Genomic DNA, 27,376 nt, shown 5'->3' with positions numbered 1-27,376 from the left:
TTGCAGTCCATATCATTTAGTCGTCTCTGATATTAATTTTTGTGTCTTTTGAAATCAAGAAGGGTGTTCCGTCTTAAATTAATTTTATAACAATTTTATCCTGATATATTTACAATGTTGGTACGAGATATATTTCTCAAACCAGAAGGACGTGCCAAAAAGCTTTCGTTCTACAAATTTCTTAGATAAAGATAATCCTTTTTGTGGATTCTGCCGTTCTGTAAATAAGGTAAAGGTGATTGATGATTGTGTCCTAAATGTTTGTGTTATTGCATATTTAGTTAATAATGACGTCAGTTCTTATTTGATTGTATCATTATATTCAAAGGTACTACTGATGTGCCGAGCCGAGGGCAACTTTCTAAAACTGGCCCACATTGGAAAGTTTCAGAACTATCTCACATTTCTGAATGGGGATTGATAAATTCCGAAACATAAAATGGAAAATTCTTATTACGCTCTCTATTCTATTCTCTTATATTTCTGTGAAATTTTCAAGTTTTTTCCATATTTTTGGAAACTTTCCGCAACTCACACATCTATCTGTACCCACACTTAGGGCCAGTTGCACCAACCACATTTGACAGACTGATCAGTGTCAGCCGGCGCGCCCCGAGCGCTTTACTATGAACCTTTCCATACATAAAAAATTTGCGAACTCTTTAACGATACGAACAGTTTCGTGCAACCGACCCTAATACTGTCGGTGGACCTTATGCCTTTTGTAAAAAGGTCTACCGATATTGCTGTTTGTAACCTAAACATGAAAATACGATTTAAACATGATTTACTAACCTGTTTTTTACTTTGGATGGAAAATCACCTTTATTATAAATACTATTTGGTACTCATTTTTACTTAATTACTTATTCACAGACTTATTTTTAGTGATATCATAATCGACTGTTAGATTATAACCTGAATGTACGGTATATTTTTATGAATAAATAGTTTGGTATGTCAAATGCTTATCAATAATACCTATAGGTCCTTTTAATCATCAATAATAATTATAATACCTATAGGTCCTTTTAATCATCAACCATTTCTAAACCCAGAACCCCTACATCCGTTGCAAGTTGCTCGTATCTACAAAAAAATGGTTGACTTGAGGTACAGCCAGCAGCAAAAGTTATTAAGAAAAAGGAAGTGTTAAAAGTATTTAGACTTCCTAGGGGCTATTGCATAAAGCCTCCTCCACACTCGTGCGCGGATCGCGGCGCGAAGCCGCGAACGCGAGTGTGGCGTCGATTTTCGCAGACAGCGAAATCGACTCCACACTTGCGTTCGCGGCTTCGCCCGCGATTCACGCGCATAGTCTGGAGGGGGCTTAACAACTTGAAACAAATAATATTAGCAAAAGACTTTGGGCCGATTGCATAACAACTTGTAACTAATTAGCGAAAGTATTTTTCCAATTCCTTTGATTAAACAGAGACTTTCACTAATACTATTAGTTACAAGTTGTTATGCAATAGGCCCTTTCTAATCAATCGAATTGGAACGAGACTTCCGCTAATATTATTAGTTACAAGTTAATACAATCGGCCCCTAGTCCTTATGTAGTAATTCTGCATAAACACTTAACATTAGAATTGCATTGCATTATCCTGGCATTATCTTATATGCCTCACTGTCGCTCGCATATGAAAGTTTTTCGATGTTGGCGGTAGGATGTCTGTTGTCCCAGGAGCAAGGATCTAGGCAAAAGGGCTCTTACTACAGGCTACAGGTGGATTTATAACACAACAGAGTGAGATGGAATTATATTTAAACGAGACAAAAGTTACCTTGCCACTGATTAATCGATGCGGCAAGTCAGCTTTCTTAATACAAGAAAGCAACAAATTTGTAAAATTTAGGCGGTCCCACGGAAAACATAAACTATTAATTTTCTTTACTATGGGAGGATCGATCTCTCTACAAATTTTGAATTTAGCGCTTTTTATCTATTGACAAAGTTGGCTTGCCAGAGTATTTTTTTAAAGTTTTGTTTATTGAGTTGGCGTTATTGCGTTTATCCAGTTTATAGCCCTTTGATATGGCCGATTGGTAGCATGGTAGCATGTATGTAAATTTTATCTTATCTGTGGTTAATGTCGGTGTCGGTCGTGTGATTCATTTTGTTCACTATCTTTTTGTTCGTAACTGAATTGAAATATAGTTGTTGGGTTTTAAGTTGAAGTTGTTTCAATAATCCAAAAAGATGGCTTTACATGTTCCAAGAGCCCCGGGTGTACCCTCAATGATGAAAGATGGAGCACGGGTAAATTATAACCTTACTTCTCTCATGTCATGTGTATCGGAAATTATGGTTTTATTTTACCTTTTATTTCTTTATGTACATAATATACTGCCCTAATTCATATGTTTAATGCTTTACTGAGTTGCAAATTGTCGAAAACACTACTTGAATTGATTAACTTATTTTTATTTTGCAAAATAATTGGATTCTACTGGGTTCGTCGTTATGATCAGTATTAATATTTCTTTTTAGTTTTGACTGAGAAAGGCATTATTTAAGTATTGACCATGGGAACATGTAGTATGTATGATTTAAAATAGTTATGCTTAATTCAAAAACATATTTTTTATTTATGTGAACTTGTGGATCGGACAAGCATGTTTAAAGTTATATCAACATTAATTTTGTAAGTGCCGTTCACCATGCTACTTGCGATTTTCAGATGTTTTCTGGTTTAGAAGAAGCTGTATACCGAAACATAACTGCTTGTAAGCAATTTGCACAAAGTGTGCGCTCTGCCTATGGTCCAAATGGCATGAACAAAATGATCATCAACCACATTGACAAGCAGTTCGTGACAAGTGATGCTGGAACCATTATCAGAGAACTGGATGTAGAGCACCCTGCAGCCAAGCTTATGGTCCTGGGCAGTCAGATGCAAGACGCTGAAGTTGGAGATGGTACTTTGCTTTTTAAATTATATAATACTATAAATTTAGTTGATAAGTACAACAATGTTACACAAATCAACCTAGCCCCACAGTAAGCTCAATAAGTCTTATTTCTTAGGTATCTAAGGTGTGACCAGAAAAGCCCTAAGATGAGGAGTATATCTTTACATTAAATACATGAACATATATTTTTTGGATAGCATGGGTACCATATCCCAATGTGGCCAAACAAATACAAAAAAAAATTTGGTCAAAATTGGGATATAATTATTTATTATTATTTGTATCTCCTTTTTTGGAATCACGGGCCTGTAAATCCCGGTCTTTTGATAGGCTTGCGTGGGGATATAGATCCAACACGTAGAGGCCCTTTGGAGAGCTTTAATGTCATGTAGAACGCCTGCTGGAACCCGTTCACAGGTGCAACAATAGACACCCATGAACCGGTCTCAGCAGGCATTGGGACTATTGTAGAAAAAGAGAACAGTATACCGGTCTATGGATTGAAGTTTAGGTGGACTATGAGACTGGGCTATTGTAAAGAGGTCCGGACACCTGCCATAACAATGTTAACACCGTCATCGAGGCAGGCGGTGACTTGCCGCTGACTAGATGGGCCCCTGAAACTGCCGTCGTAAAGACGACCAGGAGCAACATCGGTGTGAGCGGCTCAGGGGTGTCGAGAGGTGTGCGCCGCTTTCTACCCAGTGGCTGTTACCAGCCACTGTGCCAACTCGCGTCTTATGCATCTTTCACTTCCACCCCTGGAGCATATAGCTCTAACGACTCCTCTCTGGACGGCCAATGAAGGCAAGCCAGAGCTGAGAGTCCTGCGGGTCCCCTTGGGGTTCCACTCCGACCGACGAAGACACGCCGGAGACGGAGACCCTGACCGACTCTCGGGAGCACTCGGGTCCGTGGGGTCGTTACTCCCCAACAGCTCGCCACAAGCTGCCCTGCGGGCTTATTATTATTATTATTAGCCTATATTGTCCCACTGTTGGGCAAAGGCCTCCCTCTTATTCTTCCACGTATCCCTATCCTCAGAAGTCTCCCACCAGTCTCTGTCAAAAGCGTCAAGCTCGTCCCGCCATCTCCGACGAGGTCTACCGTGACGCCTTACAATTTGTGGGACCCAACGGGTGGCTGTTTTGGCCCACAGGTCTTCCGGCATACGGCTGACGTGTCCTGCCCAATCCCATTTGAGCTTGGCGGCAGTTTCAGCTACATCAGTTATTCCAGTTTTGGAACGTAGTATTGTATTTTTAATGCGATCGGTTAATTTCACGCTCAGAATACTACGTTCCATGGCTCGCTGACAAACCTTGAGTTTGGATTTCTGAGCCTTTGTCAAAGACCAAGTCTGTGCTCCATAGGTAAGGATGGGGAGAATGCACATGTCCATCAGTTTTCTTTTGAGTGATATAGGTAGGTTTCCCTTCATGTGCTCCTTCATGGACCAAAAGCTCCTCCAGGCATTCTCGGTCCGTCTTGCGACTTCTTTGTCTTGCCGTGCCTGGAAGGAGACAATTTGGCCCAGGTATATATACTCATGGACATATCCTACTTCTCTGCCGTCCACTTCTACTGTTATTGGTGCACTATTGGTCATGAGCTTGGTCTTTGACATGTTCATTGATAATCCAACCTCAAGGCTTGCCCTGCTTAGGTCCTGCAGCATGACGCGGAGCTCTGTAGCTGTAGATGAGAACAGGACAATATCATCGGCGAAACGCAGATTGGTTAACTGCTTTCCGCCGATATAATTATAGGCTGGAGATTATATTTTTTTTCATTAAGTAGGCAAATTTATATTTTTTAACACCATCTCTGGTTTTTAGGTACCAACTTTGTCATTGTAATGTCTGGAGCTCTCCTGGAAGCAGCAGAAGAACTTCTTCGTCTTGGTGTGACCACCAGCGAGATTGCTGAGGGCTACGAAACTGCCCTTGAAAAGTGCCTTGAAATCTTACCTGATCTTGTCTGTCATGAGATCAAGGATATCAAAAACACAGAGGAAGTTATTAAGAGTGTGAGGCCAGCCATAATGGCTAAACAATATGGTAACGAAGATTTCATTGCTGGACTTGTTGCTAAGGCATGCATTGCCATCCTGCCAGAGAAAACTACATTCAATGTGGACAATGTCAGAATTTGCAAGGTAACACTTTTTTTAGCCTACTTTGGTGTCCCACTACCCTGTGTGGTGTATTTATTTTTAATACAGGAACATTTTATACTAGGGTTAATCATCATTTCTTAGTGATATTTGATCTAACTAATGTAATGGTCTTTTTTGTTTTGAATTAATCACCATTTTCATCAAGTTTTAATGGATTTTACTAGGATCTCTTGGCTTAACAAAAAAAAAACTGCTATCAAAATACTTTACAATTCCAGATTCTTGGAGCTGGTCTCCTGCAGTCTGATGTACTCTCAGGAATGGTTTTCAAGCGTGAAGTTGAAGGAGATGTCACATCTGCCAAGAAAGCTAAGATAGCTGTATACTCATGCCCCATTGACATTACCCAAACAGAGACCAAAGGAACAGTCCTCATCAAAAGCGCTGATGAACTTCTAAACTTTAGCAGAGGGGAGGAATCTCTTTTGGAGAAACAGATCAAAGATATTGCCGACACTGGTGTAAAGGTTATTGTAGCGGGCGCGAAGTTTGGAGACATGGCACTGCACTTGTTGAACAAATATGGAATAATGGCTGTACGTCTTCCATCAAAATTCGACCTCAGACGTGTTGCTAAGACTGTTAATGCCACTGTAAGTATTATTGGGCTATAAAATAAAATAGTAAAATTAATAAGAAAAAACTAAAATTAAGAAAACACGAAGATGAGGAGGATCGGTATAAGTATGATCATTGATCTGTTAAATATGCCATTATTTATATCTCCCTACCTATCTATAACACTGATAAATTGTTATCCAGAAGAGACAGTGTAAAAATGTTTACAGGCAATTTAAATTATAGCATTACAGCATTGAGATGTAAATTATGAATTTATGAATAACATCCCTTAAGAAAGCCATACTGCCCTACTAAGCCAAATAGCGCTATTGCAAAAGAAAATTCATTGCTATTTTATACTTTAGTTTCTATAGGTAATAATTCAATTTGGAGGAGGACAGCATAAGGCAATCTAATTTGTAAAGTAATTCATAGTTATTCTAGTTACCGATTGGTTAAAGATAAATCAAGAAATGTTAATGGTAAACAGTATTTTTCAAAAATTTAATTCATCATGTTTATTATTTTTTCAGGTACTACCCAGACTGACCACCCCCACATCCCAAGAACTTGGCTACTGCGACATAGTCGCCGTAGACGAAGTGGGCGACACCCGCGTCGTCATATTCCGTATGGAGAGCACTGAGTCTCGCATCTCCACTGTGCTCATCAGAGGCTCCACAGACAACTACATGGATGATATTGAGCGAGCCATTGATGATGGTGTCAACACATTCAAGAATAGTGCTAGAGATGGGCGGTATGTACATTGCTTAAATTCTAAACGATAGGTACTTATGTCGTTAAACTGACATTATACTTACATTCTTATATTAAAGCCTCCTAAGGCCCAAGGTCCTACCTATAGTACTTATTCAGTTCGATGAAATTTAAATCATATTCAATTGGAACAGAGTCGCATTTCTTTTCTTTCGTTTTCGTTCAATTTTCAAACAAAACCATAATCAATAGTAGAAAACTGTTAATTTAATTAGCTTTCTTTACTTTCCACAAGGGCCCGAAATTCTTATGTGACCTAGGGCCCCAGCATAGTTGAAGACGGCCCTGTGTCGCGAGTCTCAAAAGGTTAATAATCGGGTTCGGTTTACAGATTCGTGCCCGGCGCGGGCGCGACGGAGATCGCGCTGGCGGCGCGGCTGCTGCAGCTCGCGGACACGCTGCCCGGGCTGGCGCAGTACGCCGTGCGCAAGTTCGCGCTCGCGCTCGAGGCCGTGCCGCGCGCGCTCGCCGAGAACACCGGCGCCAACGCCACCGAGGTCATCAACAACATCTACAAGGCGCACAAGGTATAACCCCCTACCCAGGCTTAGCGGTACCTATCTAATATACTTATGTAGTAATTGCTACCTAATATATGTAGTAACGCTAGGGTACGCTACGATAAGGCCCCTACGAGCGTGTACACTTGCCTTAGGGCCTGTTTACATATTGATTAGTGTTTAGTACGAGTTTATACATTATCTACTAAACATGAGTACTATCTCGGACGCCGGGACGCTCGGGATGTAAGGGAGAACAAATATCACCTCAGAGCTCCCACCAACCTCACCTGCTCGTGGTGCATCCTGCCGGACAACAGACGAGGCTCTGGACCGACTGATGGCGGTATAACCATTTGTAAACAAGCGTAGCAAAATCCAACAGACCAGTGTCGGGCAGCAGCGACACTGGTGCGATATGTTACGCTCTGCGATCGCCAACCCGCCTGCCCAGCGTGGCGATTATGGGCTAAGCCTCCATGGAAGCACACCAAAAACCACGGCCCCCAGTTCCCGGTCGCCCTGTCGTCCGGGACCACGGCGGCGGTCTCGGTAACGGTAGGGTAGGGGGTGCGAAGAATCGCCGGGTGACGGAAGGCCGCCACAAACAACTGACCTTGGCGACGTACAACGGACGCACGCTACGGCTGGATGAGCACCTGGCACAACTCGAAGAAGAACTCGGAAGGATAAGGTGGCACATTCTGGGATTATGCGAAGTCCGAAGACAGGGGGAGGACACAGTAACCCTCGAATCGGGTCACCTTATGTACTTTCGAGAGGGAGACCAGCTATCCCAAGGTGGCGTAGGGTTTCTGGTAAACAAAGCCCTCTGTGACAACGTCGTGGAAATGTCGAGTGTGTCGAGCAGGGTTGCGTACCTCGTAATTAAGCTCAATGAGAGATACAGCCTCAAGGTGGTACAGGTTTACGCACCGACCTCGACACACACGGACGAAGAAGTGGAAGATATGTACGAAATGACATATCGAAGGCCCTACATCGCACCACCAAGGCCCACTTCAACGTTGTCATGGGTGATTTCAACGCTAAAGTGGGAGTACAGAATTGCAGCGAGTCGGTAGTAGGATCCCATGGTTTTGGTAGCCGGAATCATAGGGGGCAAATGCTTGTCAACTTCCTCGAGAGAGAGGGGCTTTTCTTGATGAATTCGTTCTTCAAGAAAAAGTCCCAAAGGAAGTGGACATGGCGGAGCCCCGATACTATGACAAAAAACGAGATCGACTTCATCATAACCGACAAAAAGCATATATTCAGAGACGTCTCAGTGATCAACAGGTTTAACACCGGTAGTGATCACCGACTTGTTAGAGGCTCTCTGAATATCAATTATAAGCTCGAACGTGTCCGTTTGATGAAGTCCAGGCTCCGACCTAGCCTGCTCCAAACCATGGTAGGATCTGAAGCATTCCAGTCAAACCTGGAGAACCGATTCGCTGCCGTGGAAAGCACAAATGCCGTTGATATAAACCAGACCCTCAAAAATGTGGTTGGAATCCTCAGGGATGAAGGTACGAGATTTTGCGAAGTACGGCGTAAAGCCGGGAGGTCGAAGCTTTCGGAGGAAACCCTCAGGCTTATGAAGGTACGACGGGAAGACCCACCTGCCACTTCGTCACAGCGACGGGCTCTAAACAAGAGGATTGGCAAACTAGTACGACGTGACCTCCGGTGCGCCAATACACGCTTCATTGAGCAAGCGATTGAGCAGAATCGGGGGTCAAAAGTTTTTGTCCAGTCCCTTGGAAGAAGCCACCTGACGAAGCTGACCACAACCGGTGGGGCTGTTGTATCGTCCCGGTCGGGGATTCTCTCTGAAATCGAATCCTTCTATGGCCAGCTATACGCTTCGCATGCATCTCAACCAGATTCCGAAAATGAGGATTCGAGAGCCACATTAATCCGCCACTTTACCGAAGACTTGCCAGAAATCAGCACTGACGAAATCGAGATGGCCCTCAGACAGCTTAAAAATGGAAGAGCCCCAGGCGAGGACGGCGTCACAACTGAGCTTCTGAAAGCGGGAGGCAAACCTGCACTGAAGGAGCTCCAGAACATTTTTAACGCCGTTCTCTTCGATGGGAGAACTCCAGAGGTGTGGAGTAGGAGTGTTGTCGTGCTGTTCTTCAAAAAGGGAAATAAGTCCCTATTGAAGAACTACCGACCTATTTCGCTCCTAAGCCACATCTACAAGCTGTTTTCGAGGGTCATCACGAACCGCCTAGCACGAAGACTCGACGAATTTCAGCCACCGGAGCAGGCCGGATTTCGAGGAGGACACGGCACCATAGACCACATCTTCACAGTGCGGCAGATCATACAGAAGACTGAAGAGTATAATCGGCCCCTGTGCTTAGCATTTGTGGACTATGAGAAAGCCTTTGACTCCATTGAAATCTGGGCTGTTCTGGATTCCCTGCAGCGATGCCAAGTCGACTGGCGATATATCCAAGTGTTGAGATGTCTGTACAACGCAGCTACCATGGCCGTCCAAGTCCAAAACCAGCAGACTAAGCCTATCCCCATGCATCGTGGTGTGAGACAAGGGGATGTGATATCCCCCAAATTGTTCACAAATGCTTTGGAGGATATGTTTAAAACGCTCGACTGGAAGGAACATGGTATTAACATTAATGGCGAATACATCTCACACTTGCGATTTGCCGACGACATCGTTATAATGGCTGAGACGTTGCAGGATTTAGAGCATATGCTGACCGGTCTAGCTGATTCTTCTCAACGCATAGGTCTCCGGATGAATTTGGACAAAACGAAAGTTATGTTCAACGAACGTGTTGCTCCGGGACCTATTGCAGTACAAGGGGCTGTTCTCGAGGTTGTTCAGGAATACGTCTACCTCGGGCAAATACTGCAGTTAGGACGGAACAACTTCGAGAAAGAGTCGAATAGAAGGATACAGCTGGGCTGGGCAGCATATGGGAAGCTGCGTCGAGTCTTCACGTCGTCAATCCCACAGAGTCTGAAGACAAAAGTCTTCAATCAGTGCGTCCTGCCCGTGATGACATACGGAGCCGAAACGTGGACACTCACGGTAGGACTGGTTCATAAATTCAAAGTCGCTCAGCGAGCTATGGAAAGGGCTATGCTCGGAGTCTCTCTGAGGGATCGTATTCGAAATGAAGTCATCCGTCAGAGAACTAAAGTCGTCGACATAGCCCACCGGATTAGCAAGCTGAAGTGGCAGTGGGCCGGTCATATTAGCCGTAGAACCGATAACCGTTGGGGTAGACGAGTTCTCGAGTGGAGACCGCGCATCGGAAAGCGTAGCGTAGGACGCCCTCAGACTAGATGGAGCGATGACCTTCGCAAGGCGGCTGGCAAGAGCTGGATCAGAGTTGCCGCAAATCGTGCTCAATGGCGTGCAATAGGAGAGGCCTATGTCCAGCAGTGGACGAGAGTAGGCTGATGATGATGATGATGATGATCTCGGACGATCGATGTTCGAAATGTCATTGATATTTCACAGTTTTCTATTTTTTGGTTGAGTTAAATGTACCCCGGTTACACCGTGTGTGTGTCCGTGTTACAACAACGCTATATGCGACGGTTAATTACTTTTATATTAAATTAAAAAAATAATTGAGGAATCCCAAGTTTATGTAGAAATTAGTTTTATTACTTATTGATATATTAATTCGGTGTTTTTATAACTCGCAGGAAGGGAACAAGAACGCCGGATACGACATCGAATCGGAAAATAACGGCGTATGTGACGCCAAAGAAAAGGGCATCTTCGACGCCTTCGTACTCAAGCGATGGGGCCTCAAGTACGCCGTGGAGGCGGCCACCACCATCCTCAAGGTGGACCAGATCATCATGGCCAAGCGCGCCGGCGGACCCAAGGCGAGGCAACCGCAAGGCAGTGACGACGAATCTTAATACTTACGCTACTCTATGGCGCGTTAACATTAGGCTCCTAGTCGGCAGCGTAGCGGAGCCAAGCAGTGGTTATCGTCAGCCGCAAACTAAGAGCGTAATGTGAACTTGTCTTTATACTAAAACAAGTATTTTACTTTAGCAATACAACTTGCATTTTATTTTCTTAACTTTACATTAACATTAAGTTACATATTAGCTTTGAATGTGGTAATTTAATAATGAAATTACTAAAGACGATAATGGTGCACCAGAGTTACATGACCTATGCAACTGAAATGTTTTTCTATCAAGTTATGATACTGTACTAAAATTTCATGATTTCCAGAGCTTAAAACTTAAAAAACTATATATTGGTCTCTATGTCACAAAAATGCGTTTGTGGCACTACAAATAATAAAATTTTACATAAGTGTTGCTGTTGTTTTATTACGAGTCCCTTTCGTTTGATATGTCGAGGAGGTAAGGTGTAATTTTTTTCATACTTGAATGATAAAGACTGATCATGTTGGCTGGTTGAATAGAATTGAATGATATAGCCGGTCAAGCAACTTTGTCAGTAGAAAAAGGCGCGAAATTGGGTCGAAAACCCACCTACAATTTTTAATAGACTAATATCAAAGAGAAGAGAATATAATCACTAGTCTGACAAAAAAGAGTAGAAATTAAAAAGTGGCAATACTGTAGTCCCCATAGACTTACAATATATAGAGACGGGGTCTCAGCGAGCTGTCACTGTTGCCACTTTTGTTTAGTGTACGATTAACAATTTAACACCACCTTGCTGTAGCCATGTCGATAAAGTCATATCGATAAACTATCGACATTTCTTACAATTTTACTTCAAAGGTTTGACGATATATTATCTAAAATGAACAAAAACGCTTTTATTCTTTATTGTGGTTATCAGATCACAATTTTATCGTCACGCCCCAGCAGGGAACCAAGGGAAAGTTCAGATATTTAATTAAAATACATAAACACCTACTAAGATATATGTGTTCCGCAATAATTGAAATATTTTATTATATTCTAATATATTTATTATTCATTAGCATTTCAATTATGTATATGTTTAACAAAGATATTGAAGCTTCAATTAATTGCAATTTCGTTCCACTGTAGCATTTATCGATATATAACATGATTAAAATCGACTTTTCACATCCCTAAAAGAGCACACATACACGTTTTTACGCACACATACACAGCCTGGATGCATCAAAAAAGGCAACACTTGATTTGAAGTTCACCTTGTCAACAGTATGGTTGTCCTTTTTTGACAAATGGCATTTTAAAAGAGCGAGGAGAGAGAAATGATACTAGTTGCTGCGCCGTCAAAGAGAACAGAAAAGGTAGAGGGGCCTTGCTCGTCCCCATCGTCCCGTTTTCTGATATTCATTGGTTTGAAAGGGACGACACTACAGTATTGCCCCTTTTTATCTCTACTCTTTTTTTGTTAGACTATACGTTTGGCATAATCCGACATATGGATTTACCCGAGTTTGAAGTTATGCATCTTATTGGATTCAAAATAACCCTTCCTGATTAGTAGAAAAAGGCGGAAAATTCAATTATTTACGGCAGATCAATCCTTTGCACCACCAATTTTTTTTCAATTTGGCGCCTTTTGCTACTGATAAAGTGGCTGTATCAGAGTATAACTTGGCCTATAAGTATTATAGTCGAAAAAAATCAAATTTCTTTTCTCCTAAGCTCGTGTAAATCAGGCATGAAGCTATGGCATCGCCGTCTAGATTAGATTTTCTAACATGTTTAACTAGCCAAAACTTAAAAAAAACTGCTATTTGAATTGTATGTACAATAATACAATGAGGAAAAAAAGATTTGCAACAATTTTATTAAATATTGGACGCATTCTTGATACAGTTATTCATTTGTTTTTTCGCTGCTATTTCTAAACCGGAAGTAATATTGACATAGACAACATACGTCACTTTACTTCGCTTTGAAAAATATTGACTATTTTGTTGTTATGTTGTGCAAGATCGCCTTTGCAACGAATTGAAGAAAGCTTTGATATTTCTTCTAGAGAGGTCTCTTAAAATAATTACAATAACTCAACAACAGTTCTGCCCTCGGAAACTGCAGTAAAATTTTACAATGTCGTCTTATAAGGTGAGCTTTTATTTTATAGATTTTTAGTTTTAATGAAATATATACCCTTATCTTTTAATTCAAACAGCATGCCCAATTTCAACAAGGTATATTTCCTTTAACTAGGTATTCTGAATTATCAAATACGTTATCTAGACACTACCTACCTTCTTTTCATAAAACATGTTTCAAAAATAATTCACACAGTTTATATTTTATTGCAGCCAATTGATTCTAAACGCGAAGAGTTCAGAAGATATTTAGAAAGAGCGGGAGTGATGGATGCTCTTACTAAAGTGTTAGTCAGTCTATATGAAGAACCGGACAAGCCTGAGGATGCCTTAGAATATATGAGGAAACATCTAGGCACTGAAGGTGGAGAGGATGAGTTGGAGGCTGCTAGAGCTCGTATAGCCGAACTAGAAGCTGAAAACGCGCTTCTAAAAGGAGACGCAGCCCCAACAGAAGGCTAATAAATAATATCTTATTTTAGTAGCAATGATCTCGCAGAACCTGTTTGTACAATGATCTCAGATGAAAATATTGTTGTTGATCCTAAAGAAATATAACTTGTGTTATAAGGAGAGTATTTTTGTTATGTTTAAGTTTTTTTGATGTGCAGGTTGCACAATAAAATTTTCAGTTTCTTTTTAAGTATTTGCATTTCATTTCCATTCCTAATAATTTGCCTGTTGCAAACTAACCAACTCGAGAAAAACGGAAGTCTACATTACCTTCCTTCAGAGTCTCTGGCAAACATTTACCCATGTTCAGAAACGTTTAGTAAAGTTTCCGAAGTATTGGTATAATGGAAAGGGACAAACATAATAAGGGGATTAGTAGACACTAGACAGTGACTAAAATACCTAATAGAAGCCTAGAAATTAATTTCTCCTGCAGATTGGTAAAATTTACTCTTTACTCATTTAAAGGTTTTGATCTTATGGAACAAATAAACTGATACAACATAAAACTTCTGTAATCATACTCAAAGATAATCTGCTATAGTCAATCTACCTTCTACTTAATAGTACTTATATCAAGCACTGAAAAACGATGAAATTTAAAACTGGAATACCCTAAATAAGTGAAATATCTTCCATATTTTACATTATTAACTTGAGTGCCGTGCCATATATGTCCAGATAGCGAAAATGATGTGTTGTGTATGTTGTGCCTAGAATGTAAAACATGAAAGATTTCGATTAGTTGAAATTACCCCACAGTCGAAATTGCACCCCTGTACCTTAGTTTTGTAAAGGTTATATATCATATGCACATAAGTTAAATTTAAGACAAATACAAATGATTTTCAATTGATTTAATTTAATGTATGCTTTACTAGGTTATTCTTGACAACTATTGTTTACATATTTTAAACAGCGGTGCTGATGAGCTCTGTGTATTTCTTGACTTTGCTGGCAACACTCATGTCCACATATTTGTCGCCAATGGAGACGACCATTCCTCCCATGAGGGAGGGATCAACCTTAGCCGTCAGCTGGAGAGTCTCATTGCCCTTCAGGAATTTCTGGAAATGAAAAGACAAAAATTGTTTCAAATGTAACAATTAGCAACAAATGTATTTTTTAAATACATTTCATTAATAGGTGTTGTTTTTCGATTAATCGGATACTAGGTTTTGATCTTTATATCTTCTATCTAGGCACATAATCAAACCACAGACCCCCTATCTACTTCAATCCCGAGGCTCCAAGACAAGACGTTATCTTACATTATCTTTAGCAACTTTGAAGTGATCTATAGTACCTTGAGTGCAGCTTCCAAGTTCTGTTTCTGCCCTGCATCCAGGGGTTTGGCAGTGACAACCTCGCAGGTGACCTCCCCACGATGTGCAGCCATCATGATCTTGAAGGCGTTGATGACAGCATCCAACTTGTCGAGGCGGCCATTCTCAGCCATCAAGCACAACAAGTTGCCTGTGGCAGGGGATAGGCTGATCTGTGGAAAATGATAAGAGTTGTAAAACAGGTATTTTTATTTCTTAAATGTTATATAGGAGTATACAAAATTAAATATTAACAAATAAAAAAAATATTCAATAATCATTTATTCATTCGATATGAACCCTATTTTACAGATTTTTTTCTTGTGCCAAACTGCAGGACAGTTTTTTGGCAGAGGGGATAAGAATGAATGATCTTTGTAATTTGACTGTAGGCAATAACTACAAATTTAATGATGTTCATGTGAATTTAAACCTTAGCTTACATTGTGTAAAGCCTTGGTTAGTCAATGGCAAATTTATAATAGGTAGGCAAAATTTCTTAAATGTGAATAGCCATATAATCTTACCACCATCCACTGCCCACAACAAGTGAATCCAGTTAAAACATGAAAGCTAGTAAAATTTATAAAGCTAAATACCTTGCTGGTAACATGTTTAAGGGCCTCCGCTTTAAGATTCCTTTTCAAGGTCGGATTAATAAGGAACTCCTTCAGTTTTGCGTCAGTCTTCATGTTTTGCTGGAACGAGGAAAGTTCCTTCTCAACAGCATCCAAACACTTGTTCTTGCTGCCCGCCGAGTACAAAGCCGACGCATATCTACCCTCCAAACCAAAGACTTGTACAGGAGGTTTCACGAGCTGAGCAGCAGCGGTCGAGGTGCTCAGGGATCGCACCTAAAGAAACATTACGTAACAGTGTCAGAAAGGTTATAAACATTATTAAACATAATATTAATAAATATCAGGTACATACCAGCATATGTGTTTTAGTCAAAGACATTGTTTCTGATTAGAATTTGGCGTAATTTGATTTAAAATCACCAAATGCACGATGATAGAAAGAAAAGCTGTTCGACCCGCTGGCTGTCAATCGCTTCGTTCGGGGCGCTCGAATTCATTCATTCAGATTTTGACATTTCGCTGCTAAACTCGAAGGTATAAAACGTGTCTCAAACAATGCGAATATGCAGACCTCTTTTTAAATAAAGTATATATTATTATATTAAATATTTTAGTATTTATTATAATAATGAACTTATGATTTCACAATCACGCATGTTGAATTTGCGTGGTCAAGTAATTTTCATTTACCTCTATATTTTTTTTTTGCCACACCTCGCTTAGCTGTATCTTGTGGAATGTGGGCCAATCCATGGCTGCAGGATACTTGTCTTGTCAATCAAACGTCATTCGGAAACGGAACAATTATGACGTAAACACAAAAGTGTGCGAAATATTTTTGTTTAAATTCCTAATGCTCGTTAATGGATATTAAAATTGCATAAACAAAACCTGCAAGTCCAGTTCGTTACTATTGATCAGTCAAATCATTTGTTAAGTACGCTGTGTCATTTCTTTTAGAAAAGTGGGTAAATATGTCGCGCCAAGTAGATACAAATGTTGCTCGGTTACTGGAAGGTTTAGGATTGGAAGGCGAAGACTTCTGTGACTTTACCATTGCCGATCAAAATTCTGTTGCGGAATCTCAAGGCATCACACCGACAACGCCGTCTAACTTTAAACCGGTACTCGGAGAAAATGTAACATACGTTGTGGCCTGTGTTATAATCAACGAACGAAATGAAATATTAATGATGCAGGAAGCGAAGGAAAGTTGTGCCGGCAAGTGGTACTTGCCCGCAGGGCGCATGGAGAAAGGTGAGACTATAGTGCAGGCCACTATGAGAGAAGTGCTTGAAGAAACAGGATTGCATTGCGACCCCACGACGCTGCTGGTCGTGGAGACCGCCGGCGGCATGTGGTACAGGTTCGTGCTCACTGCTGACGTCACAGGAGGCGAACTCAAGACTCCCGCCAAAGCTGATAAGGAATCATTACAAGCAAAATGGATTTCAAACTTACAAGAGATAACTTTGAGGTCCAATGACATCTTGCACCTAATTGAAAAGACTCAATTGTACAAACAAAGTCATCCTGGAAAGGGATGGCACAAAGACCTTTTACCCGCTGCTGTTCCACATGTCAAAGATCTGCTAAGGCTCATTGTAGTTATTAAAAGGCGAAGTACGAACAGGCTCCATGTGTTGTTGAGTGAAAAAACTGCCATACATTTTCCGGTTTGTGAAATTAACCCAGCTAAGAGTGTGCACTCAACATTGAGGAGGTTTATGGTGGAAATGTTTGGGGCTGATGTCGGGCAACACCGGCCTCTGGGCCTCCTCAATGTGGAGGCCGATCCCTCAAGTGACGGCTGTTGCCTGACCCTGTTGGTAGCGTTTAGGCCTCCTATAGAAGAGGTGCCCCTCATTGGTAAATGTGTATGGCATGAGTTGTTACAGGAATCAGAACAGCAATTGCTCTCTAAAATAACAACAAAAAACTCTACTGTAGAACTCCATGTTGTTCGTTGATCTATGACCATTATGAACATAATGGATATGATTTATGTTTATCAAGAATACTCAACTTACTGTACTTTAAGAAAACAACAAAAAACTAACATACTAATTTGTTATGAACACATATACCATATATAACATATTTTTAATTGCAGGGGGATAGTAAGATATCTATTTAAAAATGTAAAAATACAATTTATTATGTTACTTCTACTTACATTTCTATAAGTTCTATTCTGACACATTCCATATTATATTGACTTTTATCTGTTATGTTATGTGATTATGATATGACTAGTAAAAAATATCAAATAAAAAGTAGATAGATATTAATGATAATAATGTTTTATTATAGATTACATGACATAATAATTTGTAATCTCAGACTGTTATTGCAGTACCTGAAAATTATATGAAATAATGTATATCAAACATACATAAAACAATATCATCACATGATATTTGCTTTAAACTGTAACCAAGTATTTTTATTTCTACTACTTATTTTTAGTGTATGTTTTTTTATGTGCTGGGTACTTGTTAATTTTATTATACATCTCTATATTTTTATACTACACAATAAAATGTTTAAACAAGTGCTTGTTTCAATATTTCATTGTTGCGATAGACAGGTAAATAATAAGGATTTGTATTGCTAATCATATTGCGAATTTGCATTTCTCCAAGATTCATGCGTGTATGTGACGGCACAGGAGCAGTCTTTGTATGTTTATTTTATTTGGCGCATTTTTTTTGCGCGACGTTTGTATTAGACATATCCATGAGCATGACATATTATGTGAATGAACTCCGCTAAAAGATTTCATCATTCTGAGTTAAATATCAAGAACCTTTAGCCCCCAATCGCACGACAGCTTTTTCACTGCGCGTTAAAAAAGCGCTTGAATCTGTCTGCACTCTAAATTCGATTTAACGACCAAGGCTTAAAGTCGAAAATCCAACAACGCTTGATAAAAAGCGCCACCGCTGTCGTGTGAATACATACATGGCTATCCATTTGTGTCATTCAAACGCTTTCTTAACGCGCGTTGAACAAGCTGTCGTGCGAATGGGGGCTTAAGAGGGAGCCCCAGGCCCCAACGCAAAAAAATTATAATATTTTTATATTGAATTTTTACATGTTTTAATATCAAGCACTACATTTTAATCAAGGGTGCTTGCACATGTCCTTTCTTGAGGCAGCTCTCATGAAAAAATCGCCAATTTTAAGAAAATTTAATTGCATAACTCTGTCATGTCATGGGTTAGAAACTTTATTCAACCGTTTGCTTTCCTACAACAAAAGCATAGTAGTATTTGCAAAGTGCACATTCCTTCATATTTAATTACATTGTAAAACAATGCATGGTATTTCAGACATTTGATAATTATCATAAAACTGCAAAATGGATAACATCCTATTCTAATGAAGTTTCTATCCTGGCGCAACAAATACCGTTTTATAAGGGTTCCGTAATGGCCAAAATGGAGCCCCTCATAAGTTTCATCATGTCCGTCTGTCTGTCCACATGTCACAGCAATTTGGATTTCGCCTAGGCCCCATGCGCACGGCAGCTTTTTCAACGCGCGTTTGAATGACACAAATGGATAAGTATCTATTCACACGACAGCGGTGGCGCTTTTTATCAAGCGTTGTTGGGTTTTCGACTTTAAGCCTTGGTCGTTAAATTGAATTTAGAGTGCGGACAGATTTTAGCGCTTTTTTAACGCGCGTTGAAAAAGCTCTCGTGGCAATGTTATGGGGGCTTAATTAGTGTTTGCCCGCTTGCACTGCCAAAAAAGTCACGTGTGCATTGCGGACCCTTTGTGCAGATGGGTAGATTCACCGTGACGACATAATAAGCGGTAACGGCTGGTAAGTATAATACAGCTACTGCGTGCTGGCAGGCGTGGCTCACTCCGCGATTTCGTCGCTTTGCTACAGGTAGCTAAAAGTACATCCGTTCCACCCCAATATTGGGGAAAGCCATAAGCCACGCGTGGCGCTGTCGTCACCTAGCGGCCATATCTGTAATGATCGTAACAGACGCGTTTTGTTAGAGAGTGAGTCTTCTGTACCTAGTACATTATTTATTCGGTGCTGCTGGCTGTACTTAAGCGGGTGAGGGGTGAGGCGGTCAATATAATCCTCGCACGTTTTTACTCCCTTGATAATAGTGTTGTTCGGATAATTTTGAACACCTCGCCTACTTAGCAACTTCAGTCGCTGGCTGCTTCATATCACGCGTACAGAAACGATTAAGGTACCTAAATGTCTAGATAGAACAGTTTTTAGCCAAACCATTAAAGGAAATAGGTAATAAAATTAAACAATACATTTCATGTCATCCTAACTGATTTATTAAAGCGATACAAAAAACTTTCACTGACTAGAAAAATGAATATACACCTATCCGATCGAAAATGCATAACAGAAAATTTTGTTTATTTACCTCTATTAATAATTTGCTCTATATTAAAGAAAATGCATTTTATAAGCAAATTGTATAATATATACATACATCGTCATGTCTTACAATATCCTTAATCTCATGAAATATAGCCAGTCAAAAGCAATCAAAAGGAGTACAACTTGTACAGATTTATTATACATTTTTTTTCTTGGTAGGTAGTTATAGGCATATAGTGTAGGTATAAATAACTAAATACCTAGGTACCTATTTTAAATATTAATAGAATCGAAATGATAAATGCAACAAAACATCAATAGATTTTAACTACAATTAAAACGAAACATTCTGTTTAAGACCAAACTTAAATAAGAATAACATATTAAATATGTTTTCATTCGTTCGACAAATGAAAATAATTGCAATCGAGCCCAGTTGGAACATAGTTAAACAGGTCAAAGCGATCCAAATCACGATACATTGTGTCATCTGCTGTCTTTGTTTTTTACTTGTCCCTGCTAAACTAATGTCTCTTGAAATAAGTAGTAGTGGATGGCGCTGGAGCTAATATACGGCGTTGCACGAACAAGAGATTTCCTTTGGCAGGATTGGTCCTTAGGACGCAGGGATGGATTCAAGAAGCTCTCAAGTTGATCTTGATATCTGTATCATTTAAGCTACTAGGTCAAGTTTGGTATCGTTTCCGTATAAAGCGGGGGTGCCGAATTCATTTCTGATATCATAATGACACCATTCTGAAGTAAAAACACATAAAATATGAAAAAAGTACTTTTTTTAAATTCCTCTTCACGCTTAAACTGCTGAACCAATTTAGTTAAAATTTGGTACAGAGATAGTTTGAGTCCCAGGGAATAACATAGCAAACTTTTAATCTCAATAATCATCCCTTAAGGGTGTGAAAAGGGAGGAGGAAATTTGTATGGGGATTCAATAACCGCTGAACCGATTTAGATAAAATTTGGTATAGAGATAGTTTGAGTGCCGGGGAAGAACATAGAATAGTTTTTATTCCAAAAAAAAACCTTAAAAATGAAAGTTAAGGTGTAGGATTGTATGGGAAATCAATAAACGCTGAACCGATTTCGATGAAATCTATGTCTACATCTTTGATTTAGTTGAAAATTATTCTAAACTTGACTTAGAACCTAAACTTAAAAAATTATTAACCTCAAACGTCGCAGACGCTTAAACCCCCCCCCCCCCCCCCCGCCCCCCACCCCCCACCTGCACCAAAAACCTGGGTGGCTCCACTTCTTAAATCCATCCTTGGGTCCTAAGGATCAATCCTGCTAAAGGAAATCTCTTGTTCATGCAACGCCGTGGTTGACCTTTTTTTGCTCTGAGCAAACACAACTATAGGTAAAGTAAAAGTTACAAGCGCGGCCACATTTGGGTACCAGACCAGACTTGTGTTTTGAATTAGTTTTGGGAAGTTAGAAAAGCACAGGTTGTTAATACTGCATGTTGTAGGTAATGTTTTGAAAAAGTAGCTGTTACTAAAATAGTTTAATAAAAGATTTAATGCGAGACACATTACGCATTAGTACCTTTTTAAGGCAAAAGTAAAAATATTTACATATAATATCTATCATAGCATTTGCACCTACACTCTGAGCAAAGAGAATTCGAATAGAGAGTTACTGTCATGGTAAATTATGTAGTTACAGTACATTTACTGCCATCTTTCGACAGAAGATTAAACTTGTTAGAACGCCATTTTGACTTTGATCATTATTCTTTCACTGATATGTGTTAGTTTGTTAAATATTAATATTAACGCCATCTACTCGAGAGTAGGCCAAAGGTATGGTGCAATCTTTTCGAGCGATGGCGCTATAACCTTTGGCCTAACAGTCGAGTAAATGGCGTTAATTTCAATATTTAACAAATTAACACATATTAGTGAAAGAATAAGGATCAAAGTCAAATGGCGTTCTAAGAGGTTTAATCTTCTGTTGAAAGATGGCAGTAAATGTACAGTGGTTAGATAATTTACTTTGACAATCCGCCTCTATATACTCTTTTCTCTTTGCTCTGAATCAGCTTATCGGAGGCTCAGTTCACGAAAGCTGTAGGTACCTTCTAAAACAAGAAGTCACGTACTAAGTAAGTCACTTTCCAATGAAAGCAATAAAATTGATTTTCGGTTTAATTCATAAGTAATATTTTTTCTATATTAGAAACAACTCAGCAGGAACCATGTGCTTCTAAATCAGGCACATTATGTGATCAAATTCGGAAGTAAATAATAAATAATCGTGCTAGTTATAATTATTTCATTTTTATGTCGCATGAAGTGCCCGATAAAATATCTCTTAATTCTCGGAGTAATTTTTAATGTTATTAGAACGAATATATTTTTTTCACTGCTGTACGCCTCTGCACACCTAATTCTAAGGCAATCATGGACATGGTTGAAAATTGTTGGTAGAATAGAGAGTTGGGAATACAATGCCCATTATTTCAGTGGACAGATATTACAAGTACGTAAGTACGTGTAATACACAATTTTCATACGAAGTTCAGCAGTAAACAACACATATGGAATGAATTCTTAGGTGGGATGTCTAGTTGTGGCAGACTAGTTTAATAACACAGAAACATTTCCATACAAAGTTGTGTTTTTCCAAAGACTTTATGTAGTAAAAGTAACACAGGTACCTAGATTATAATAAATAATCACATCAACGTCGTTGAGTAGACGGTGCTAAAGTTACGCTATCTAGGATTTTTATTATTTAGGACTACCACAACTTTGTATGAAAATATAATAGTTTTATAGTAAGGTGTTAGCTAGATGGCGGTTAGGGTCCTACTGTTTTAATAGGGTCATGCAGGTAGCAAAGAGAATAAAGTCTATAGAGACGGATTGTCAAAGTAAATTATGTAGCCACTGTAAATTCACTGCCATCTTTCGACAGATCATAAAACTGTTAGAACGCCATTTGACTTTGATCCTTATTCTTTCACCGATATATATTGACTTATTAAATATTAATATTCACGCCATCTACTCGACTATAGGCCAAAGGTATAGTTCCATGTTTTTGAGCGATGGCGCCACAACCTTCAGCCTATGCTCGAGTAGATGGCGTGAATATTAATATTTAAAAAGTTAATACATATCAGTTAAAGAATAAGGATCAAAGTCAAATGGCGTTTAAACAGGTTTAATCTTCTGTCAAAAGATGGCAGTAAATGAACTGTAGCTAGATAATTTACCATGACAGTAACTCTCTACTTCTAATCCTCTTTGCAGGTAGGTACGCATCTTAAAACTGTAATAGGGCAACTCATATTTTTATTAAAAAATGCGAGAAAATTCTACAAAGAGTTTACCTTGACTGACAAAATAATGAGAATATAGAGAGCAGGCTACTTTATCCTATAGTTAAATTTATTTTATTCATGATTTTTGCATCATAAGTAAGTACTGTAAAACAATGTAAAATAAAATCTTTTGCTAATTTGTATTAAGCAAGCATCGTCGCTGATAATAACTAGGTAGGTATGTTTACAAAACAAAGAGGCTATAACAAGGCTATATTTTAAAAGCCCACAAAACTTTGTATAATTCATCTACAGTAGGTAAATACATACATTTATATTGTTGGTTTAATATAAAATCGATACATCTCATTTGGAATAAAATAAAACCTACATTGAGGAGATTTAATACTTAAAAAAACATTAATTGAAAAAAGTAGTTTTGGTAGTAAAACTTTGCTATAAAAAAAGTATGGTAGGTATTACGTGCGAGCACAATACCCTAATATAATAATACATAGGTAATATGTACATACATGTGTAAGCTTTTCATTAGACGGGTATTTCATTTCCATTCCGCAATATAGCTTCAGCTTTGGTTAAGGGTACAGACAGAATATTGTTATATCTTCCGATTGCTACTTATTTCTACATAAATTATAACTAAAATAAATAGGATGTATACAACCCTTCTGACTGCACCATTTTGGGAATTTTCTTTTAAGGCAAAGGTAACTTCATTGTATCATTTTTAGAGTAGCTAATGTGTTCAATTTAATAATTATTTTTACTCTAATGCTTTAGACAAACCTTAATAAAAGCCTCTTAAATCCAATCATCTAATTAATGATTTGTACAGTATGCAACAATGCTAGGCGTAAATACAAAACTTTACTTTTACCAGACACGGTTAAATACGGTGAAGCCTTGAAATGGCCTTAGAAAATTGCAAGCTGATAAATGTTTATCTCGATGATTTTTACTTATTCAGGAAATATGAATTCGGTTGTATTACAGCGCCATCTGGTAGAGAGCCCAAAGATAATCGAGTGAACATTGTAATGCGATAAGCAGTCTTTAATATTTAGTCGTCTCTTGTGGTAACAATTACTATAGTGTCAATAAAGGCATAAGGGTGAATTGCTAAAAAAATACGTATGTAGTTAAGGACCAGCAATTAATCCTAAGTTAATTGATTCCATTGTGTTACGAAACGTCACAGTATACGATTACACACTTTCACGCATGTATATAAGCGCAAACAGCTTGACTGTAATAAGTAATTAATATATACAGGGTGTTACTGACCATGGGGCTTTAAATCCAGGGCTCGATTCTACTCGCTAAACTGAGCTACTTTTATTATGGCACAACCCCGAAATCCCGAATTTTTTTTTTACTTTTTCATACATTTTGGCTGATCAGATGTCGACGTTTTCTATGGAAAAGCCAAAAAAAAAATCCCCGATTTTAGGGTTGGTCCCATAGTAAAAGTAGCTCAGTTTAGCGAGTAAAATCAAGCTCTGGAATTAAAGCCCCATGGTCAGACACATACTGTATATAGTGAACAATGTTTTGTTATACCCTTTCAGGGTCCACTATGTAACCTATATGTAACATACTGGTATGCAAATAAAGATCTTATCTTATCTTAACACAACAATGGAATCACTAAACTTTAGACTAATTAAAATTATAGGTCCTTAACTGTGTATTAATTTGTAATCCCCATAACCTGTCATTTATTTATGCATTTTACATGTTCAGTTAGATACCAGTTTTATCCTAGCTGTATGCCCTCTATCCAGGCGGTGAGGTCGGGCTCGCTGGCGCCGGCGAGCACGGGCGGCGCGGGCGCGGCCAGGCGGCGCGCGGCCGCCTGCCCCGACAGGTAGGCGCCGTGCACCGTCGAGTAGTAGCTGCTGTGCGTGTGCTCGCCGGCAAACACCAGCGTGGGCTGGAATTGATCATTACTTTCAGTTTTATATCTTTTTAAAAAGTGACTATGAAACTCTTTTTGAAATCAGCCATAATTTGAATCCAAAAACTCCTAAATGTCTAGCGTATTTCTCATTAGCATAGTTAAGGGTTTTAACAGACGAAGTAAATGGCGCTATGCAATAATGAGTCGTGAAAGATAATAGATAATGAACACCCATTTATTACCCTGCAGACATTCCAATTTTTGAATGGGCACTCCGTCATTAGTGATTATCAAAAATAAATTTAATTGTATTACCAATAAATAAAAACAAATCACCTTTTTATCATGAACATTTCTGAATAGTGGCTGTGCTAAACTCTCTATATCTGTCTGACTGGATCCTACAGCAAGAGCCGTATATGAGCCTCGCGTGTAGGGCTGCTTGTTCCAACTTGTACTGTAATAATACAATATAATAAATATTAGTAATTAAAATATACATGCAATTGGTAACTAACATATTTAAGCCACATTCAGCATGACATGTTTAGCATCTGGCTATGTTACAGGCTTACAGGCATACAAGTTTAATAATTGTTGGCGTTTTGATCTTATTTGCATTTTTATGGTCACATTTTAGCTCCATCATCATCATCAGATCAACTAATTGATATTTATTTTTCATTGTCATCCAACTATTGAACTATGTGTATTAAAAAATCTGTTAAAAAACTCCTTGGGATTAGGGTCAACATAGGTTGATACATTAAATATCTAGAGACATACTGACCATACACATTTCTGCGGCTCTGGTACAAAGGGATCATTCAAGAATTTCCTTAAAATGTTTGTGCAAGCTGTGGCAACTTGATCCATAGTTAATGTCTCCACATATTCCGCCTCTCTCCCTGACACCCAGCCCAACAACAAGGTCTCTGTAACTTTACTAAATGAGTAAATCTTCTTATACCACGACTCGGCAATGTCTTCAGGTGTCGTCGGACTCTCCCATAACAACATTATTTCTGTAATATCAGGATTTAAGAATGGTCTCTCATATTCCAAAAATATTTTATTCACTGTGCCAAATAGCAGTCTTTCTATTGATTCCATTTTGTACTGAGGCAACGAAGGCTGGAAGAGATCCTTGGCAGTCTCTTTGAGCACACCAAGAGGTATTGTACATATCACATGATTAGCAAAAAAAGTCTCTCCATTCTCACAGATAACTTCAACATAATGTCCATTTTTTTTCTTTGGTTTGTGCGCATTTTCAGACATTAAACTTCCTTCACTAGGGTTAACCATAGACTCAGAGGTAGAGGTCTTAGTAATATCTTCTATCACTGTCTGGTCTGAGTCTTCAGACTCCTCTCCCAAATCTTCAGGCCGTGTACTGTGCTGGTCAGAATCCCAGACAATTTTTTTTACTGGGTGATTAGATATAATTTTTTCAGGTGGAATATTTTTTAACATAGGTTGTAATATAGAGCTGTAACCTTTAGGGATCATGATGTTGCCACCTTGGAGTTCTGTGTAGCTGCCTAATTCTAAAAGATCTATTTCATCCATGCTGTTGCAACCTGATATACATGTTTCCCGTTTTAACAAGCAGTCAAATATAAGCCGGCGGAGTTTTTTCTCTTCAGAGTCAGGAAGACGCTCAAGGTATATGGTGGCCTCCAGGTTTATATGCTCTCCAACACTATGAATATCTGGCGGGGGCAGGTACTGGCACAGGAAGTACTCCTCACAGCGCCGCAAGAACACCACGTACGCCTCATGGATCTCGTGCAGCACACCAAACGGCACCTGTTTGCCGTCCTCAGTCGCCGCTATCACTTTGTGTGGCTTAGGTATATTTATTATGTTTACTAGACCATTAGCCATAGCTATATCGAATATCGGGTTACCGAGAACTCCATGAATCCAGTTCGCCCCTAACTCCACTTCGTGGTTTTTTAGTGGAATAGAAATAATCCTACCACCGATTCGTTTCCTTGCTTCTAATATTCTAAAGTCGTCCATACCATTTTTGATAAGTTCATTGGCGGCAGCCAGACCGGCCATGCCGCCGCCAATTATTAAAACATTACACTTATTTGTATCACATTTTTTACTGGAATTTGAATTGTCGTCACCCATAATAATATTAAATTTAAATAATATTATTTAGCACTACGCTTTTAATTTGACGTTCAGCTGGTTGGTTACGACATCTATGAAAATATTTTTTTTAAACCATCAATTTAAAAAGTTACTGTAAGGTAGTTATACATCAAAGGAAAGCAATTCCTAAAAAAATTAAATATTCGTATACATATTGAAACAATGCGAAATATGTTTCCCACGATGTATAATAAAATATAACAGTGTTTTTGTTTATTAGATGATTTACTGGTTCTCATTACAATTTCTTACAAGTTTCTTGTTTGTTGTATACCTACCTT

General features: G+C 39.0%; 5 protein-coding genes across 5 annotated transcripts; 3 read left to right on the top strand and 2 right to left on the bottom strand.

The window, feature by feature from the left end:
• Positions 1 to 2,081: 2,081 nt before the first annotated feature.
• On the top strand, positions 2,082 to 11,274 carry LOC134667956 (T-complex protein 1 subunit theta). The gene is made up of 7 exons (XM_063525389.1): positions 2,082 to 2,266; positions 2,688 to 2,925; positions 4,758 to 5,077; positions 5,317 to 5,691; positions 6,193 to 6,419; positions 6,771 to 6,966; positions 10,639 to 11,274. The coding sequence occupies exons 1-7, from the start codon at positions 2,207 to 2,209 to the stop codon at positions 10,858 to 10,860; spliced, it is 1,638 nt and encodes a 545-aa protein (XP_063381459.1). The 5' UTR covers positions 2,082 to 2,206; the 3' UTR covers positions 10,861 to 11,274.
• Positions 11,275 to 12,753: 1,479 nt separating this feature from the next.
• Positions 12,754 to 13,627, top strand: LOC134668235 (c-Myc-binding protein). Its single transcript, XM_063525731.1, has 2 exons — positions 12,754 to 12,996; positions 13,200 to 13,627. The coding sequence occupies exons 1-2, from the start codon at positions 12,982 to 12,984 to the stop codon at positions 13,446 to 13,448; spliced, it is 264 nt and encodes an 87-aa protein (XP_063381801.1). The 5' UTR covers positions 12,754 to 12,981; the 3' UTR covers positions 13,449 to 13,627.
• Positions 13,628 to 14,281: 654 nt separating this feature from the next.
• Positions 14,282 to 15,847, bottom strand: LOC134667931 (ATP synthase subunit O, mitochondrial). The gene is made up of 4 exons (XM_063525349.1): positions 15,698 to 15,847; positions 15,364 to 15,618; positions 14,746 to 14,937; positions 14,282 to 14,506 (listed from the first exon to the last, which is right to left on the bottom strand). Exons 1-4 carry the CDS (start codon positions 15,722 to 15,724, stop codon positions 14,351 to 14,353), a joined length of 630 nt encoding a protein of 209 aa, XP_063381419.1. The 5' UTR covers positions 15,725 to 15,847; the 3' UTR covers positions 14,282 to 14,350.
• Positions 15,848 to 16,093: 246 nt separating this feature from the next.
• LOC134667929 (8-oxo-dGDP phosphatase NUDT18) lies at positions 16,094 to 17,576 on the top strand. Its single transcript, XM_063525348.1, has one exon. The coding sequence runs from the start codon at positions 16,320 to 16,322 to the stop codon at positions 17,313 to 17,315; it is 996 nt and encodes a 331-aa protein (XP_063381418.1). The 5' UTR covers positions 16,094 to 16,319; the 3' UTR covers positions 17,316 to 17,576.
• Positions 17,577 to 20,965: 3,389 nt separating this feature from the next.
• Positions 20,966 to 27,144, bottom strand: LOC134667928 (peroxisomal N(1)-acetyl-spermine/spermidine oxidase). The gene is made up of 3 exons (XM_063525347.1): positions 25,717 to 27,144; positions 25,263 to 25,383; positions 20,966 to 24,959 (listed from the first exon to the last, which is right to left on the bottom strand). The coding sequence occupies exons 1-3, from the start codon at positions 27,069 to 27,071 to the stop codon at positions 24,783 to 24,785; spliced, it is 1,653 nt and encodes a 550-aa protein (XP_063381417.1). The 5' UTR covers positions 27,072 to 27,144; the 3' UTR covers positions 20,966 to 24,782.
• Between the last annotated feature and the right edge of the window lie 232 nt (positions 27,145 to 27,376).

The sequence above is a fragment of the Cydia fagiglandana genome, chromosome 10 (assembly GCF_963556715.1).
Source record: "Cydia fagiglandana chromosome 10, ilCydFagi1.1, whole genome shotgun sequence".
Classification (NCBI taxonomy): Eukaryota; Metazoa; Arthropoda; class Insecta; order Lepidoptera; family Tortricidae; genus Cydia; species Cydia fagiglandana.
This window is presented reverse-complemented; position numbering and strand designations above follow the sequence as displayed.